At 38.0% G+C, this 16525-nt stretch overlaps 2 protein-coding genes across 5 annotated transcripts in view; one reads left to right on the top strand and one right to left on the bottom strand.

Moving 5' to 3' along the window:
* The window catches only part of UTP15 (UTP15 small subunit processome component), a 22501-nt gene extending 20294 nt beyond the window's left edge, over positions 1-2207 (bottom strand). The window contains exon 1 of the mRNA XM_019665085.1: positions 2065-2207. The gene's annotated coding sequence lies outside the window, so the exon portion shown is untranslated. The remainder of the gene's footprint in view (positions 1-2064) is intronic.
* A 112-nt stretch (positions 2208-2319) lies between these two features.
* On the top strand, positions 2320-13317 carry ANKRA2 (ankyrin repeat family A member 2). Of its 4 annotated transcripts, none has more exons than XM_019665089.1 (10): positions 2320-2670; positions 3109-3240; positions 5155-5548; positions 6152-6310; positions 7861-7926; positions 10063-10160; positions 10670-10795; positions 11557-11623; positions 12133-12213; positions 12805-13317. In XM_019665089.1, exons 3-10 carry the CDS (start codon positions 5260-5262, stop codon positions 12858-12860), a joined length of 942 nt encoding a protein of 313 aa, XP_019520634.1. In that variant the 5' UTR covers positions 2320-2670; positions 3109-3240; positions 5155-5259; the 3' UTR covers positions 12861-13317. The 4 variants fall into 4 exon arrangements, with proteins under 4 accessions (XP_019520634.1, XP_019520631.1, XP_019520632.1 ...); XM_019665090.1 differs by lacking the exon at positions 2320-2670 and adding an exon at positions 2681-2814; XM_019665086.1 differs by lacking the exon at positions 3109-3240.
* The last annotated feature ends 3208 nt before the right edge of the window (positions 13318-16525 follow it).

Raw genomic sequence — 16525 nt, 5'->3', positions numbered from 1 at the left:
CATCATTGCGCTCTTCCCAGGCGAGGCAGATCAGTCGCCGGCTTCTGGACGGCTGCTCACTGTGGCTGCTGGCTACACACGGTAGCCCATGGCAACCCACTGCAGCAGGGGACTGCAGCCCAAGCCATCACCGGTGACCCATGGCAGCCCAGCTCCAGATCAAGCTGTTGCTCAGCATCTTAGCTGTAGAGGGCAGTGTCACTGGCCCTCATATGTGGGATCCGAACCGGGACCCTCTGGCGTCCCAAGCCAGTTCTTAACCAACGCGCCACTCGGCCAGCCCCTTTCTCCTCACTTCTAATATCCAGTTTTAAAAGACCTGCTGCTTTTACCTCCCAAATCTTTCTAAACTTCATCATGTCCAATCCACCCAGTTCCACTGCCATAATTCAAATCTCATCTACTAAAATAATACAATGTAAGGTCTCCCTGACTCCCTCATCCATCTTCCAAATACCCATCAGAATTATGGAACTACAATGCAAACTTGCTACAAAGCCCAACAATGGCCAGAAAAAAAGGTCCAAGCTCCTTCACATGGCATGTAAGGCTCTCTGTGATCTAGCCCTTGCTTTCCTTTCCAGCTTCACCTCTTGTATTCCCTTAACACACATGCTCTTTGTCTCAATGTCTTTGCTCATTTGTGCTCTGCCATAAATCACCTCTTTCTACCTACTTTCTATTTATCATTTAAAGCTCAACCCAAAGATCACATCTCCCAGGAGGTTTTCTGACCTCCTACACGGGGTCAGGGGCCTGTCTTCTATAATCCTACTTGGCTGCATATTTCTGCCAATGCACATAACCACATGGCATTGTAATGTTCTCTTTTTTCCCCTTAAACTGAACATTTCGTGTCTGGAAAAACTTTTTTTTAAAGTGCTCAAAGAATGTTTGTGGAAGGAAAAAAAGGAAGCACTGTGCTGGGTCTATGGGAGAACACAAAACTAAAATCACAAGCATCTATAATATGAACATTGCTAAGGAACAGGAGTTGACAAACTTTGTAAAGGGCCAGATGATAAATATTTTAGGCTTTGCAGCCCAACAGGCAACATAAAGGATATTAAGTAGTTACACAGCAAGAAAGAAAATTTCCAATTTTTTACTAATGAAACCCTCAAAATAGTTATGAGTACAATTTTATTTATGAATAAAATAATAGGATTCTTAGGAGGATAACATTTCACTTCCTTCACGTTTAAAGTTAGTGTTTACTATCATCAAATAGACTGCAAATGTTCATCTGTAAAAATCATTCTTGGCTCAATGGCTACCCAAAAACAGGCACCAGACCAGTAGGACTTTGCCTGTAGGACTTTGCCCCTTAGTTATGCAAACGAGCACATAACTCTGCCTTGAAAGAAAGAGTTTAAAGTTTTGATAGAAAGTGAGGAGCAGTAGTACCGGTTTGCCAGATTAAAGTGAGAAACAGCATTGGAGGGAGAGGAGTTCCGGAAGCACGACACAGTGCAAAGAAAGGCATGGAGGCAAGAAGTGATGTGAAAATGAAAAGGAAAAAATGATGGGAAATAGGTCAGAGCCTGAGAAACTGGGACTAAAAGAATAATAGGTGCCACAATACAATGCAGAATATCAAATATATTCTATAAGTAACTTACAGAGTGCTGAGAGCTCAGAAGAGAATTTTAATTCTAACTGGGCAGCTCCCAGAAAGACTCAGTGTGCATTTCAGCTGGGCCTTCAAGTATATTATTAACACAGACGACCACTTAAGATGGGCGCAAAGGGGGAGGAGGGGGCGGGGGAGGGAGTTTTCGAAACTTAGGGGACCTCATAAGCGAAGACAGAGATGCAAATTTGCCCATTGCCTTACAGGAGGTGCGGATTACTCCGGTGACTAGTAACAGTGGACTGCCGGAGAGAATGTGATCTTAAAGCAAGAAAACCTTAGGCAGAAGCGAAATTGCGGGGATCCTGTGGGACTGGTCAAGGAGTGTAGCCCTTCTGCGGAGACTGGGAAGCCCCAGAGAAGCACACGAGATACCAAGGAAGGCCCGACGTGAGTGTGGGCTACCCCCATTGGGAGTCGCCTTCACCTACCTCCGATGGGCCCCAAGGGTCCGCCGAGACACCCCAGCTCCAAGGAGAATCTCTTGGACTCCGTCAGCCTCCGCCCTGGACAGTCCAGGATCACTTGAGGAAGATCACGTGGAACCTCCCGGGAGCCGCAGAGACACACCGCGAATAGAAGGGCCACGCCCGTCGCACAGAGATAACGTAACGGCGCAGGCTCCCGAGACACACGCAGCCCGGGTGTCGCAGGGGCGGGTCAGGTGGGCGGGGCGATGGGGAAGAGGAGGCGTGACCCGAGGATGAGACCTGGGCCTTGCGCTAGCGATTCAGAGCGGGTCCCTGAAATGACCCTGTCTCCGTAGTGCTCGGGTAGTTAGGACCGGGCAGCGGTGGGAAAGGACCTGGAAGTCTTCTTGGCTGCAGTGATGCGGAACGTTTTTTGTCCGTAAAGCGAAAGAAGAAATCGGAAGTGACGTCGCGGTCAAAACAAGCCGTGGCTTGAGGGCCTGTAGTGAATCTGTGGCCGCAGATGGAAAGGCCCGACTCGCTGTTTGCTGTCTAAGGTGGTCGCGAAGCCCTGCGCTCCCACCCGGTCGGCATCCGGCCCCTGTCCCCGGGACCCGCCTGTCGCGGGTGAGCCAGAGTTTCCGCCTGCCGTACCTGAGCCGCGCTGGGACTTTTCGGGCAGAGCTGGCGGGTGGCGACAGAGCGGACTTCCCTCCCTACCCGAGTCTTCCCTCTAGTTCCTGTCCTGGGACGCCGGGACACCTGTCGCCTGTGAGGCATCATTCATTTTCATAGCACCTTCCTTTCCTTGTAGGACAATTCCAGCATTAGGGAGAACCGGGGTACACCTGTTGTTAGCATCCACTGGGGACTTGCACAGTTGCCCACTTTATCTCGTTAGGCTGTCTTCCTTCAGCCCTGTGCTCTGATAGATGGAGGTGATCCTAGCTATCCTTGGCCTTACTTGTTTATCTCACCGCCTCCTATTCCCCGGTCATCTTTTCTTCCCTCCTCCTCTTCTTCAAAATTTTGTCTTCACCAGTCAACTTTGTTTCTCCTCTCCAGAGCAGTGCCCAGATAAGCGTCCCATTTCCGCTCCTTCTCTATTTGCTCTTCTCCCTTCGAAGACCCATAGTTCCATCTATAAACCCTGATTTATAACATGGAAGATGTTTGGAGCTGGAAAGAATATTAAAGGTGCCTATTTCAACCATCTCATTTATTTCATAGATGAATAAAATGAGTCTCAGGATACTTACATGATTTGTCTGTCCAGGGTTGCACAGCGAGTTAGTGATGTTGGGAATGGAAAGCTAGATCTAATCAGCAAATTTTTGCTGAGCATCGTGCAGGGTGATTTCATGATAGAAAAGAATATGAAACAATGTTAGATCAGAAAACATTTATGGGGGACCTGATAGGACAAAGCACTGTTTTGTGTGCAAAGATTAGTAAGAGTGGTCCCCATCCTAGAGGAGTTTTCAATTTATTGGGAGTTGAAGTAGAAATTTTCAAGAGAATGATAAATACTGAAATAGAGATATATGCAGTGTGCTGAGAGAGCTCAGGGGAGTTGTACTTAGGCCACCTCAGGGTAGGAGTCTGGGGGTTCGCTTTTACCTGAGGAAACACATCTCATATCTTGCCATACCTTTGTAAAGACCTCTGCATTGTACCTCCATCTCCATTTGAATCGCAACACATTTTCTTCTCTGGTTCCCTTTTCTTCTGCTAAAGTGTATTGACTTTGATACCTGGTGTTTTCTTTTAATTATTATTACGGTTAGTTATTTCTTCAACTCTTTCTCCTTTGGAAGTTTTGGGTTAGTTTAGTACTGCTTCTTATTTTAATGGACAAGGTGATGGAGTCAGAAGAACTGGGTAGGTTCTTCATAACTCATGAACTGCCATGTATGGTGGACATAATGATTACCTGCCCTGACAAAGGATTGCTGTAATGATCAATATTAGAAAATGTTTTAAAACTGTAAACAGTGGTTATCTGTAAATGTATGGTTTGTCAACCTCTGCTGCACTGTGACCCTAATGCATTATTTTCTTTTGATTCCATTTAATTCCAATTTTAAACATCCTGCACCCTCAAAATTTCTAAGAGGCAGTAAACCCTGACATGAAAAAATTAACTGGCTGTTATCGTCTTCCTGTCTCTGTGATTATCTAGGACAATTATGTATTTTGGAGTTCTTTGTTTTTTTAGAACCAATTTTAGGTACAATAGTGAAATTTTTCTTGAAATTATATGAAGGTCTGTAGAAGCGCCAGTGATTACTGAAAACTCATTTTGAAACAGTAAATGATTCAATAAGAGGTATGCTTACAATCTATGCTTTGAGAGTTAGCATTCATTGAGTTCATGTTTTGACAATCTATATTTGAAAAAAAATCAACAATTCTTAATACTTATTACAAAGATTGAGGTTCAAAAATTCTACTTTGATCCTGATGACCTAGAGATGCTAAAGCAAAGTAAGCCAGCCTATAATTGACACATTTTGTTTTTCATGAAAACCTATTTTAAGGTGGTAACACTTGATCTGAACAAAAACTGATAAATATGTCTTCAGTTCATCGTAACCAAACTTTGTAAAGCCTTTCACTATCTAGTTATCACGAGTGTTGTAGATGCCAATAGACTTAGGTACAACTTGAATTCTCTCATTAAATTCAAACTGAGTGCCACGTATACACACAGCATGTTAAAAAATGAACCTCAGGTGAGAGGTAAAGTTTATTATTAGCCTGATCTTTTATCCATTTAGCAACATTCAGGAATAGGAAAGGTGAGAAAAAGGTAACAAATTTGTTGGAACCCAGTGATGGAAGTAAAAATGTTACTGTTTTCATTTGGTCCTTACCAGGACCCTGTGGTATTAATGGTGATATCCCCATTTTACAAGTGTGGCTGAGGCTGAGACAGCTAATAAATGGTGAAACCTGAGTTCATATCCTGAGTTCTCCACCTCTGGACATTTTAGGCTTTTTATTATTAAAAGGTGCTTGTAAGAACACTGTTTGCGTACTTGATTGAAAATGATTATTTTGTATACTTTTACCTAAGATGATATAATATTTTTAATTTTTTTCTTTCAGATTTTTTTAATATCTAAATTCCAAGAATATACTGGATACCACTTTTATAAAACCCAGAGGAAATTATGAAGAAATGTTTTAATTATTGAAACTATAGTTGAAATCATGGCTACATCAGCAAATCTGGATATTGGAGCCCAGCTGATAGTGGAAGAGTGTTCCAGCAGTTATAGTCTAACTGGCATGCCTGACATTAAAATAGAACATCAGCTGGACTCAAATACAGAAGAAGGATCAGCTCAGGGTGTTGCCATGGGAATGAAATTCATATTGCCTAACCGATTTGATATGAATGTGTGTTCTCGATTTGTGAAGTCCTTAAATGAAGAGGATAGCAAAAATATTCAAGATCAGGTTAACTCTGACCTGGAGGTGGCATCTGTCCTATTTAAAGGTTGAAAGTTATGGTATAAATATCTGCATTTGTTTTGTTTTTATTTGGTGTTTTTTTTCCTTTCTGATCATGAGATTTTGAGGAAGAGAGTTAGGAAGTCTTCTTTTAATATGCTTTTCTAGAAGCTCACAGAAACCAAGATTAAATAATTTCATATTATATAATGTGCATTAAGTACATGTTGATTTTTTTTTAATTTCCTGCCTAATCGTTGTTTATTTACAAATTCTCTGTAAAGTTCCATAGTGTACCTTTTAAAATCATAGAGAAATTCTTGTGCCTTATAGAACTGAATTAGCTTAATATTCCCTATTCTATGAATATTTGATTGGCATTAGTTTCCAAAGCTTTAATGCAATGAAGTCTGTCATCATATTGTAGATTTACTTTTATAACAATTTATTGAATAATAAAAAAAACGAATCCCAGAGCAAAATTGTTCAACATTAATACAAATTTTTTTTCTGTAACTCTCACTATGGTAGTACAGACTTTTTATGGCAAAAATAATTTAATGTTACTTGAGAAACAGTTGAAGATGTAACACCTAATATGTTTGTCACCAAAATATTGTTTTAACATGTTTAAATTTATTTCACTTAGCTGAATGCAATATCCACACATCTCCTTCTCCGGGAATTCAAGTAAGGCATGTCTACACTCCCTCTACAACAAAGCACTTCTCACCCATAAAACAGTCAACCACTTTAACCAACAAACACAGAGGAAATGAGGTCTCAACCACACCGCTGTTAGCAAATTGTAAGTATTTCTCACTGATGTATTAAAATATTCTTATTACTAATATAATGGTTCCAAGAGTTTGACTGTGAAACAGTATTCTATTCCATTTTGCAAAGCTGAAATGATGTCATAATAGTTTCAGTAATTGAAAACTTTTTCACATATTGCTGCAAATATTAAAATATTTCATGTTTTATATTTCTCTGTTGAGAACAAATACAAATTGAAATGTTAATTCTTAAAACCATTGTAGTTTTACCATAAAAACAATGAGTTATTCTGAACTTTGTGCAAAGGAAGACATTGTGTTTTTGTGCTCGTGTAGTGCAAGGCTTCACATTTTACTTATAAACTAGGTCAGTGATCCACAAGTGAGTCATAGTAAAAGCTGAGTGATTTCTACTGTAATTTTGAATTGGAATATAATATATGAATATGAAGCCACCTTTTAAAAAACTTTGACTCCACAATTTTTTTTAATGTGTAATGATTCTAGAATAAATAAAATGAAGTTTTTCTGTATAAACTAGAAAATATTCTATATTTTCTATATGGGCTGGTTATGTTAATGAGAGAAAACCAGTTAGCAATTTGATATTAGGAACTATATTTGAGAATATAATGTAAATGCATCTGTATTCTAGTGCATGGTGAAATATGTATCTTTACTTTGGAAATACTGTATCCTTCCTGATTTTGAATCGCATGCTGTAGCAGTTAAGAGTCTATGATTCTTACTCCACCTATTGGTCATTCTCTTTTACTTACATAAATTTGCATGTGCCTCCCAACTGCTTTCCTTTCCATATTAAGACTACACAGTCATATCACTGTAGTAAAGGATCAAATGATACTAATTTTTAAGATGGACGCTCATAGAACAGTGCCTGTTTGACTTTGTTTAAATTAAAGAGATTGTCTTAAAATATTCCAATCATAGGATTTTGTAGCTCAAAACACCTAGAGAGCAGGCTGTTCACATCCCTCATGTTACAGACAAAAATGTTTAATTAGTTAGCTAAGGACACATACCTAATTAGCCACAACTAAGTCTACACTCAAGAATTTACTTTCAAAGCCACTTTTCCATTTACTATCTCATTCCTCCTAAAGTTAAGAAAAACCTAGGGAGTCTTGCAATAATGATATTCAGGACTTCAGTGGATTCAATCAATAAAAAGACAAAAGGTATGTCTTTGTGTCTTTTTAGACTCAGCTTCCTTATAAGTTTGGATACAGAGATAGCATTTTAAAACTTAAGTACTTAAGCCATTTTTTGATTGATAAGATCAGTAACAATTTGCATTGTTAGTAATTGACATAACAATTTGCATATTCATTGATAATAACACTTTGCAGGTGTCAGAATTACCTTAAACATATAAGACTCAATTCTCAGATACAAAATGGCTACTCTTAATGTTAGGATATATTTTAAGTTAGATTTTTTAAACAATACCGTGATAGTTTTTGTTTTGGAAAAGAAAATTGCTGTACAAACATGAACAATGAGATGATGAAGGTGTACCCTACAGATATACATGAAGCTTTTTATGGTGTTATTTCAGCTTTATCTGTTCACCAGTTGGCTGCTCAGGGGGAGATGCTCTACCTGGCTACTCGTATTGAACAAGGTAATAAATAACCTATTTTGAAAAATGTATTTAAAACAAATTTAAAATTCAAAGATAAAATTGTTGAGAATTTCAGAATGGCTATAGCAGAGCATTAAATCAAGCTCAGGGCCCTTCTGAACTTAGATTTGTTATTGTTTGAATTCAGGAATGTTTAAGACAAAAAAAAAAAGAGTTGTATCATCTCATCAGGCAGATAGGATAGATAGTTAAAAAATAAAAGTACTCTAAAAGGTGGTATAAAAGTTATAGCTTCCCTTAGCACCCTAGCCTTTTCCCCAAAAGCAAACATTATAAGTTTCTTCTATTTTCAGAAAAATTTTCTAGAAAACATTTCTGTTTATATTTAGAATTGTATATGAGACTATATATGTTTTTTGTTGTTTACACAAGATAGAAAATATTGCATTTTATTAAGTGAAAAAACTTAATATTTTGGAGATCTTTGCATAAGCACATAAGGATCTATTTCATTCTTTTTAATAGGTCCATGATTTTGCATTGTATTGCATATACATATACTTTGTTTTTTATTTTTAACTAGTACCCCTGGTGGTGGTTCATTCCAGTTTTGTTGCTATTAAATAACAATATTGTTGCCATTCTTTTTGAGTATATCCATAGGGTAAATTCCTTCAAGAATATTTGCTGGGTCAAAAGGTATACAAATTTTATATGTATATATGTACACACACACACACACACAGGGTTGTCGGGAAAATCATGATGTGTTTCATTGCAAAAATGCATCATGACTTTTCCGACAACCCAATATATATCTCCAGATGTTTGTCCTGCCCTCACATCAGAGTTTCTATTTCCCCATACCCTCACTGACACAGGATTTTATCAGACTTTAATCTTTGCTAATCTCATGGATGAAAAATAGTATCTCTTACTGGTTTTGTTTACATGTTTTAAATTATGGACTATTTGAATTTCTTTTTGTGTGAACTACCTGTTATGTGTTGATTTCTAGGACCTTTATCAAAATTAAAGAAATTTGCTTTTTGTTGTTTATGTTGCATATATTTTTTCCCAGTTTGTCATTTTTCCTTTGACTTTATGATGTTTTCAAACAAAGGCTTAATATTTTTAAGCAATAAATTTACTTTTTTCCTTTTGACTTCTGAGTTTTATGTCCTGCTCAGAAAGGATTTTCTACTCTTAAGATTATAAATAAATTCACTCATGCCTTATTCCAGAACTTCTGTGGTTTCCTTTTTAGAATTCAATCTTTGAGACATATGTTTTGGTGTAATGAGATAAAGATCAAGCTTTACTTTTATTTTCATTTTTCAAAAACTTAGCTAGTTGATCCAGCTTTATTGATTGAATACAGAGTACATGATAAAGGAGTTTTATATTTTTAATCATGTCATTCTTTTATAAGAAAGACTTACTTCATCACTATAATTCTGTTTGTTTGTAAATATTTGAAGGTTTCATTTTCAAACTAAATAAATTCAGGGGAAAAACTGTGGACTTTATAACTAGTAAACTGAATCTAGGGGACCAAATGGGGTTCAAGGTAGAATTGCATGGTACCATCTTTCAAATTATTCAGTCTTCATTCACATTATATTATGTTAGAAACCACCAAGAATGAAAGACATTCAACCGCAGCAATGTTAGCTATAGAGTAGAACACAGAATTAATAAGATTTTGGAGTTTTTATAATAATATATATTTAAATAATGCTAAGGGCTATCACATAAGCTCATTTTTATTGTGATCCTCCCAACTACACATCGAGATAAGCAAGATATTATTTTATGTATTGGAGAAATTAAGTGACATGCTCAGAATCACACTTCTAGCGACCATTCAAACTCTGGTCTCCTGATTCTCAGTCCAGTGTTCTGGGGACTGCCTTTTACCTAACATTATGTTGTTATCTAGTGGTTTATACTTTAAATATGCTGTTTGAACTCAGTTGTGTACGTTGAGGCACACTTTAATACAGTCACACTACAAATTGCAACAACATTTAACAGGACATCAGTGAACAAAAGTCAGCACAAAGTGAACCCATTCAATAATATAATCAACTTATTAGAATGCCAGTATTTTCATAATAATATTAATATGTGGTTATTAAATTAGATCACAAAAATTGCTTTTCTTTTAAATAGAAAATGTTATCAATCACACGGATGAAGAAGGATTTACTCCTCTGATGTGGGCTGCAGCACACGGGCAAATAGCTGTGGTAGAGTTTCTACTTCAGAATGTAAGGAAAATGCCTCAGAAAATGTTATGTGCAGTTACTTAAGTTCAGTTAAATCTTTAGTAAAGTTTTTGTATCTCCACCCAACTAGATGTAATGGTAAAAGATCCAAAAATATTTTCAGTGCTTTTCATTTTCTTGTGGAACTTGGATCTACATGGTCAGGCAAGACTAACCATACATGAAACAGTGAGAGATAGTGGAATGCCCAGCCCCCTCTAAGTGCAATGGGAGCTAAAGGACTGTCAGCTTTGTAGGAGAAGCTTCATCGAGGAGGAGATGTAATTTGACTCACGACTGAAAGGATAGTTAGGCTTGTAATAGAGGGAGGAAGGAAGCATCCAGACAACCTGGATAACAAGAGCATCCATGAATAGAAATTGGCATTATTTCTTTATTAACTCCAGAACATTACGTGACCTAAGTGTTGAACTATAATTATTATTGACAGAGATAACAATATTCTTGTTTATATGAATTGAAAAGTCTTTTATCTTTACTCCCCACTCCAGGGTGCTGATCCCCAGCTTTTAGGAAAAGGTCGAGAAAGTGCACTGTCATTGGCCTGTAGTAAAGGCTACACAGATATTGTCAAAATGCTGCTTGACTGTGGGGTTGATGTGAATGAATACGATTGGGTGAGTCTATGACCCTGATTTTTATTTATTTATTTATTTATTTATTTTTTTTTTTTAAAGATTTTTATTGGGGAATTGGGGGATGGGAACAGCGCTGGGGAATTGGGGGAAGGGGAACAGACAAGTTGCTGTTGTTTTGTTCTTCAGTCTAGTTGTGGAGGGCGTTGCTTCACTGGCCCAAGTTGGCACCATCATTGCACTCCTCCTGGGCAAGGCAGATCAGTAGCCGGCTTCTGGACGGCCGCTTACTGCGGCTGCTGGCCACTCACGCTGGCTGCTGGCTACACAGGGTAGCCCATGGCAACTCACTGTCACAGGGGCTGCAGCCTACGCTGTCGCTGGCGACTCATGGCAGCCCAGCTCCAGGTTGAGCTGTTGTTCAGCATCTTAGCTGTGGAGGGCAGTGTCACTGGCCCTCATATGTGGGATCCGAACCGGGGCCCTCTGGCGTCCCAAGCCAGTTCTTAACCATCGCGCCACTCGGCTGGCCCGACCCTGATTTTTAAAACTGCTACAAACCTAGGATTTCTTTGGTTTGGGCAGACATAATCAATTTCATTAAGCACTTAGAAGAATAATTAATTAATTTGGTTAAACACCTGGAAGAAAGTTAATGTCATAAACTCAGTTATTGATTCTGATTTTAATGTTCTTCACAAAATGTTAAAATTGCCTTAAACTACTTTTACACACTCAGTTCTTAGTAAAACTATTCACATCTTGCTCACCTTGAAAAACTCACTCACTTCTTCCTTTTGCAGAATGGAGGCACACCTTTGCTGTATGCTGTGCATGGAAATCATGTGAAATGTGTACAAATGCTCTTAGGTAAGCAGGGGAAAATGGAAATATTTAGGAAATGCCATTGAGGACGTTATTTTATTTTTTACAAGATGGCCTCCCTGGTATTAGAAGAATAACTAACTATTGATAAATATGTTGATCCTTCTGCTGGTCACCCCTGGGACACCTGCTACCACAGAGCTGCCCATGTGAGCAACAGCTCCATCACAGCTCCTGCAGCTGCAGCATTTGTCCTTGTTGCTTCCCTTTTGGGGATCACGTGTGAATCCAGTTATTTTCTCTGTCCACAGTATCTTTGTGCATAAATTCTGTTTAGTTGTTTATGAGTTTCAGCTGCTCCAGAAGATGCCCGCCTGCTTCCCTTCCCATCAAAGTGAATTCTGTGCACTCCATGTCCTCTGTCCTTTGTCAGATCAACCTGAAGACACCCTCCAAATTCACTAAAAATCTGTCCTGCTATTTACACGAGTCAGGAATAGACAGACATATCCACATTTTCATTTTATTTATGTAATTTTTGTATTTTGGTATAGAAAATGGAGCTGACCCAACAATTGAAACCGACTCTGGATATAATTCTATGGATTTAGCTGTAGCCCTGGGCTATAGAAGTGGTAAGTATTTTAGGACTCCAAGTTTCATTTTAGTAAAGCTCTGTAAATAGTATAAACTAGTGATCCAAACAATTTTCATCACTGTAATCATAGAACATTGCATGTTATCCTAACTCCTAACATTACTTTTAACTGTGGACAAATATCAACAAATTCCTACAATGTCTGGAAATGAGTTTTTTACTATTACTTTTCACAAACCCAAATAATTAGTTACTGGAAGATAAGTGCACACCTATCTATAAGATGTGTTTAACATTTTCAGAGGAAACTATTTATAAAATGCTTTTATAGTTGTCCTTTCTCTGTTCCTTAGAATAGCCTTATACTCTGGACTCTTCCTTCAGTTTCAAAATATAGAAACCATGAACAGAAAATCCAATAACTTGGGCAATTACTAAGTCAGTGACAGACTAAATTTTAAGTGTATTTAAGTTTTGTGTTGCAATCTTCTCACTCACGACTATGAGTATATCCTACTTAGAAATAACTTTATGTTAGGAAAAAGTTGGAATGTTAAGTTGAATTTGATAGTTTTTTTAAAAAATATTTAATCAACATGCTGTGGTCTTGATCGCCTATATGTTCTAGTTCAACAGGTTATTGAGTCACACTTATTGAAGCTGCTTCAAAATATCAAGGAGTAGACAGAGTCATCAGAAAGTGTTGTCTGTCCTTCTGTTTACTTTTTGGCCCTTATAAATGATAGTTTTGTTTACTTATAAGTTTTTACCTCAGTTGCAATATTTACTGATTTTTAGTAAGTTTTAATAACTATTCCTCTGAGTAATTCACTGGTTTCTAATAAAATTAGTGTTTATGCTTTTTTTATAAAACTGTTTTATGGCATATTTAAAATTATAAATTAATGTTTTGTGGCATGTACATTTTTATGGAACAGATAGTTATCTGTCTTTGTATCAAGTGCTGTAATTTAACATTTTTCAGAAATTATTCTACTCTATTCATCTTCACTCTTGTATTAATTCATTGACTTTATATAGGGTTTGCTATAAATCCATAGAAAAAAATTTATTATTGAATAAAAACTGCACAGTGTGATTGTTTACAAAATGATGTTATAAATAAAGTAATTTTCTGTTAGTTTGCATTCTAGTTTTTATTATATTATTATTACTATTATTATAAGGTTATTAAGGGATTCCTTTAGGATTTTTAGTTTAACCCTGCTGTCCTGCCAAGACACTCCATTAGATCAAACAATTAAAATAAATTGAATATAAATCAGTCAACAAAGATTTATTGATTGTCATTTCTAGAGGTGTATTTAGAATATTTTTCTCTTGTAAATAAGCTTTCCAGTAGGAAAAGTCCTCTGTGAAAAAGAAGTCAGTTATTCAATAAAAGTCAGATGCTTTTTAACTCTATTAAAGTAACACTATAAACTTACGTTACATCAAAACCTAGAAGAGAGCCATGGGCCATGGGCTAAAAGTTGACTTGATCACTGGGTGTGGGACTTGGGTTAAATCACTTCATGGAAAATGAATGTTTTCTCAGTTGATACTTTGGTTGTAAGCCGTATAAACTATCTAGCTAATTTAAGCAAAGGGGAATTAATGGAAAGATAAAGAATGGAAGAAAAAGCTAAAGAAGCAGACAATACCAAGGAATGAAACTAGGCCAGGGGTCTCAATCAGGAAATAAATCACCACCTGTTATTTCGGATGCTGCTGTGGTAATGTTTAACTTAAATCTCCTTTTTTATTCTGCGCAGGATTTAAATTTCCAGGAGACAGAAATTTGTTTAGGATGGGATAGAAATGTACAGCTGTATGGAATTGGGGGTAGAAGGGGATGACTGGTTAGCAGTCCACCAACGCCCCCAGACAACGTGGAATACAGGAGGCAAAGGTGCCTCAAGGAAAACCACAGGGGGAGAAAAACCACAGATGTTCACTCCGAAGGCAATCGAAATAACATGTGAAAATAGTACTAGTGCTTCACCCGTTGTCAGTTAGGCATCCGTTTCACTTCTGATGGATTTACCTAAAACCATTCACCTTTTCATTTGGTTCCTTTCTTAATGGCACATATCCATGAAGTGTTAGTTCCAGTTCATATTATAAGGTAACAAAATCCAGTGATCCGTTTGGGCACATCATTCTGAGTATTGCTTGCACATGCTTTCTGTAACAGAAGCAAGCAAACAGCCTGTGCTGAGATTGTCTCTGAAATAACCACTTCACTCCTAGTCCTGACAACCAACAGATCTCAGAGAATATCTTGAAGAAAATTTTCCTTTCCTATTCTATCATCTTTTAGCCTCAAGGTCCCTGATAACAAACCCCAGAAAAATCCCTTAAGAAGTAGACACTAGGGGCCACCCGAGTGTCACAGTTGGTTAGGAGCTTGCTCAAGAGTGTGAGCTCTAAGCAACAGGGTCACAGGTTCAATTCCCACATGGGCCAGTGAGCTGCGCCTGAGCTGAGCTGCTGCTGAGCTGCCAACAGCTGGCAGGATGGCTCAGCTGGTGAGAGCATGTGCTCCTAACAAGGTTGCCTGTTCCAGATGGTGTGCTACGCCCGCCTGCAACTAAAGACTGAACTCAGCACCTTGAGCTGAGCTGCCACCCAGGTGGCTCAGTGGATAGAGTATGCGCTCTTAACAACAAGGCTGCCAGTTCGACTCCTGCATGGGATGGTGGCTACACCCACCCGCAACTAAGATTGAACACAGCACCTTGAGCTGAGCGGCGTGACTGGACTTGGAGCTGAGCTTGCTGCGCCCTCCACAACTAAGATTGAAGGACAACTTGGTTGTTCCCCTTTCCCAATTCCCCAACACTTTTCCCCTCCCCCAATTCCCCAATAAAATCTTTAAAAATAAAAATAAAAATAAAAAAGAAGTAGACACTAATACAAGTTAATTAAAACAACAGGAATGATGCTTAAGGGCCAGTTGTAAAATTCTTCTTTTAAAAGTGAAATACCTTTTAGGTAGTGTTTATTGATTGCACAAATAATTATTCAGAGCTTATGTACCAGATACTGTGCTTAATGCTTGAATAAAGCAGTGAGCAAAAACAGAACCAGTCCTCCCATCAAGGCACTCACCCAGTATTAGGGCTCATTATCACCACAGTATGAAATACATTGAATATAGTTTTCAAAAGGTTAAAAACTATTATTCTCATGTAACTATAAAATGAACACCTGTCAAAGATTTTATTCAACTCATGAATTAGTAAGGAAACCAGAAAGATGTTACAACTAATTCCAAGAACTAGATGTTTTAGGTAATGTCAGTATAAGACTGCTGAGTTAGATGCAAATCTGGTTAATGTCCAACAAGGCCATAAACTATAGACGTTGAGGCTACCTTTTCCACTGGACAGAAATTATTTGCATCTCTACCAGATAGAAATATACAAGATAACGTGTGACTTCACTAAGTCTAACACCTTTTATAGCTAGTAAACAATCGGTCGAACTAAGTAATTTCCCCTAGATTAATGGTTCTCAAACTTCAGTGTGTATCAGAATCATCTAGAGGTTTGTTAAAATATAGACTGCTGGGTCCCACCCCAGAATTTCTGATTCATTCCTTTGGGGATGGGACCCAAGAATTCTAATTTCTAACAAGTTTCCAGGTGACGCTAATGTTGCTGCTCCAAAGACATCATTTTGAGAACCACTATCCTAGATTATTCTTGGATGGGCTTCTCCCCAGCATGAGGGAGGATGCATCTCCTTGTTTCTTTATTTCCAAGTTTCAGATAATTTTTCTGACTGTCTCCTGCCTTGGAATCATAAATAATATTTAAAGATTATTCTTGATCACAAAAAGCCTGGTCTCGTAGGTGTGGCCTGATTATTTATACACATGAAGCAATTTAATCATATAGGCCTCAAGTTTTCTCTGCAAATCTAGAACCTTAGGTTACTGAGCAACTAATTAGGCCAAAAAAATTACCTATTCAGAAACTTTCATAAGGAATCTCAGACTTTTAAAAACCTCTATTATTTGCTCCCCTATTCCATGGCTAGGGGCCTAAGCCCAAGAAAATCTTTCCACCAGATTTCACCTACAGTATTGCTAAGTTGGAGTAAATTCCTCCCTTCTTAAGGTCTGAAAATTTGCTAAGGTCCTTGGCCTTCTAGGAAGTGACCTTCCTCCCCACCAGTCAGATTGGGACCTGGAGGCAGACACCAGGCCAGTTTTCAGGTGAGGACTTTGTTGGCATTAGCTCCACGTATAAAGTCAACCCTTTGTTCATTAGTATGGACTTCTTATACCTAAGAACATTATTCTCAAATATAACCCTTTGGGTATGGCTTTGGTTCAACCG

Source organism: Hipposideros armiger, unplaced genomic scaffold (assembly GCF_001890085.2).
Source record: "Hipposideros armiger isolate ML-2016 unplaced genomic scaffold, ASM189008v1 scaffold_432, whole genome shotgun sequence".
Classification (NCBI taxonomy): Eukaryota; Metazoa; Chordata; class Mammalia; order Chiroptera; family Hipposideridae; genus Hipposideros; species Hipposideros armiger.
The sequence above is the reverse complement of the archived record's forward strand: the minus strand, read 5'-3'. Positions and strand labels throughout refer to the sequence as shown.

What these genes read in the sequence shown, in the direction of transcription:
- ANKRA2 (XM_019665086.1), top strand. Translation starts at nt 5,260, where the DNA reads ATGGCTACATCAGCAAATCTGGATATTGGAGCCCAGCTGATAGTGGAA. An exon ending in CACACCGCTGTTAGCAAATT is followed by an intron (nt 6,311 to 7,860) that starts GTAAGTATTTCT and finishes GTGTTATTTCAG; the next exon opens with CTTTATCTGTTCACCAGTTG. An exon ending in TAGAGTTTCTACTTCAGAAT is followed by an intron (nt 10,161 to 10,669) that starts GTAAGGAAAATG and finishes TCCCCACTCCAG; the next exon opens with GGTGCTGATCCCCAGCTTTT.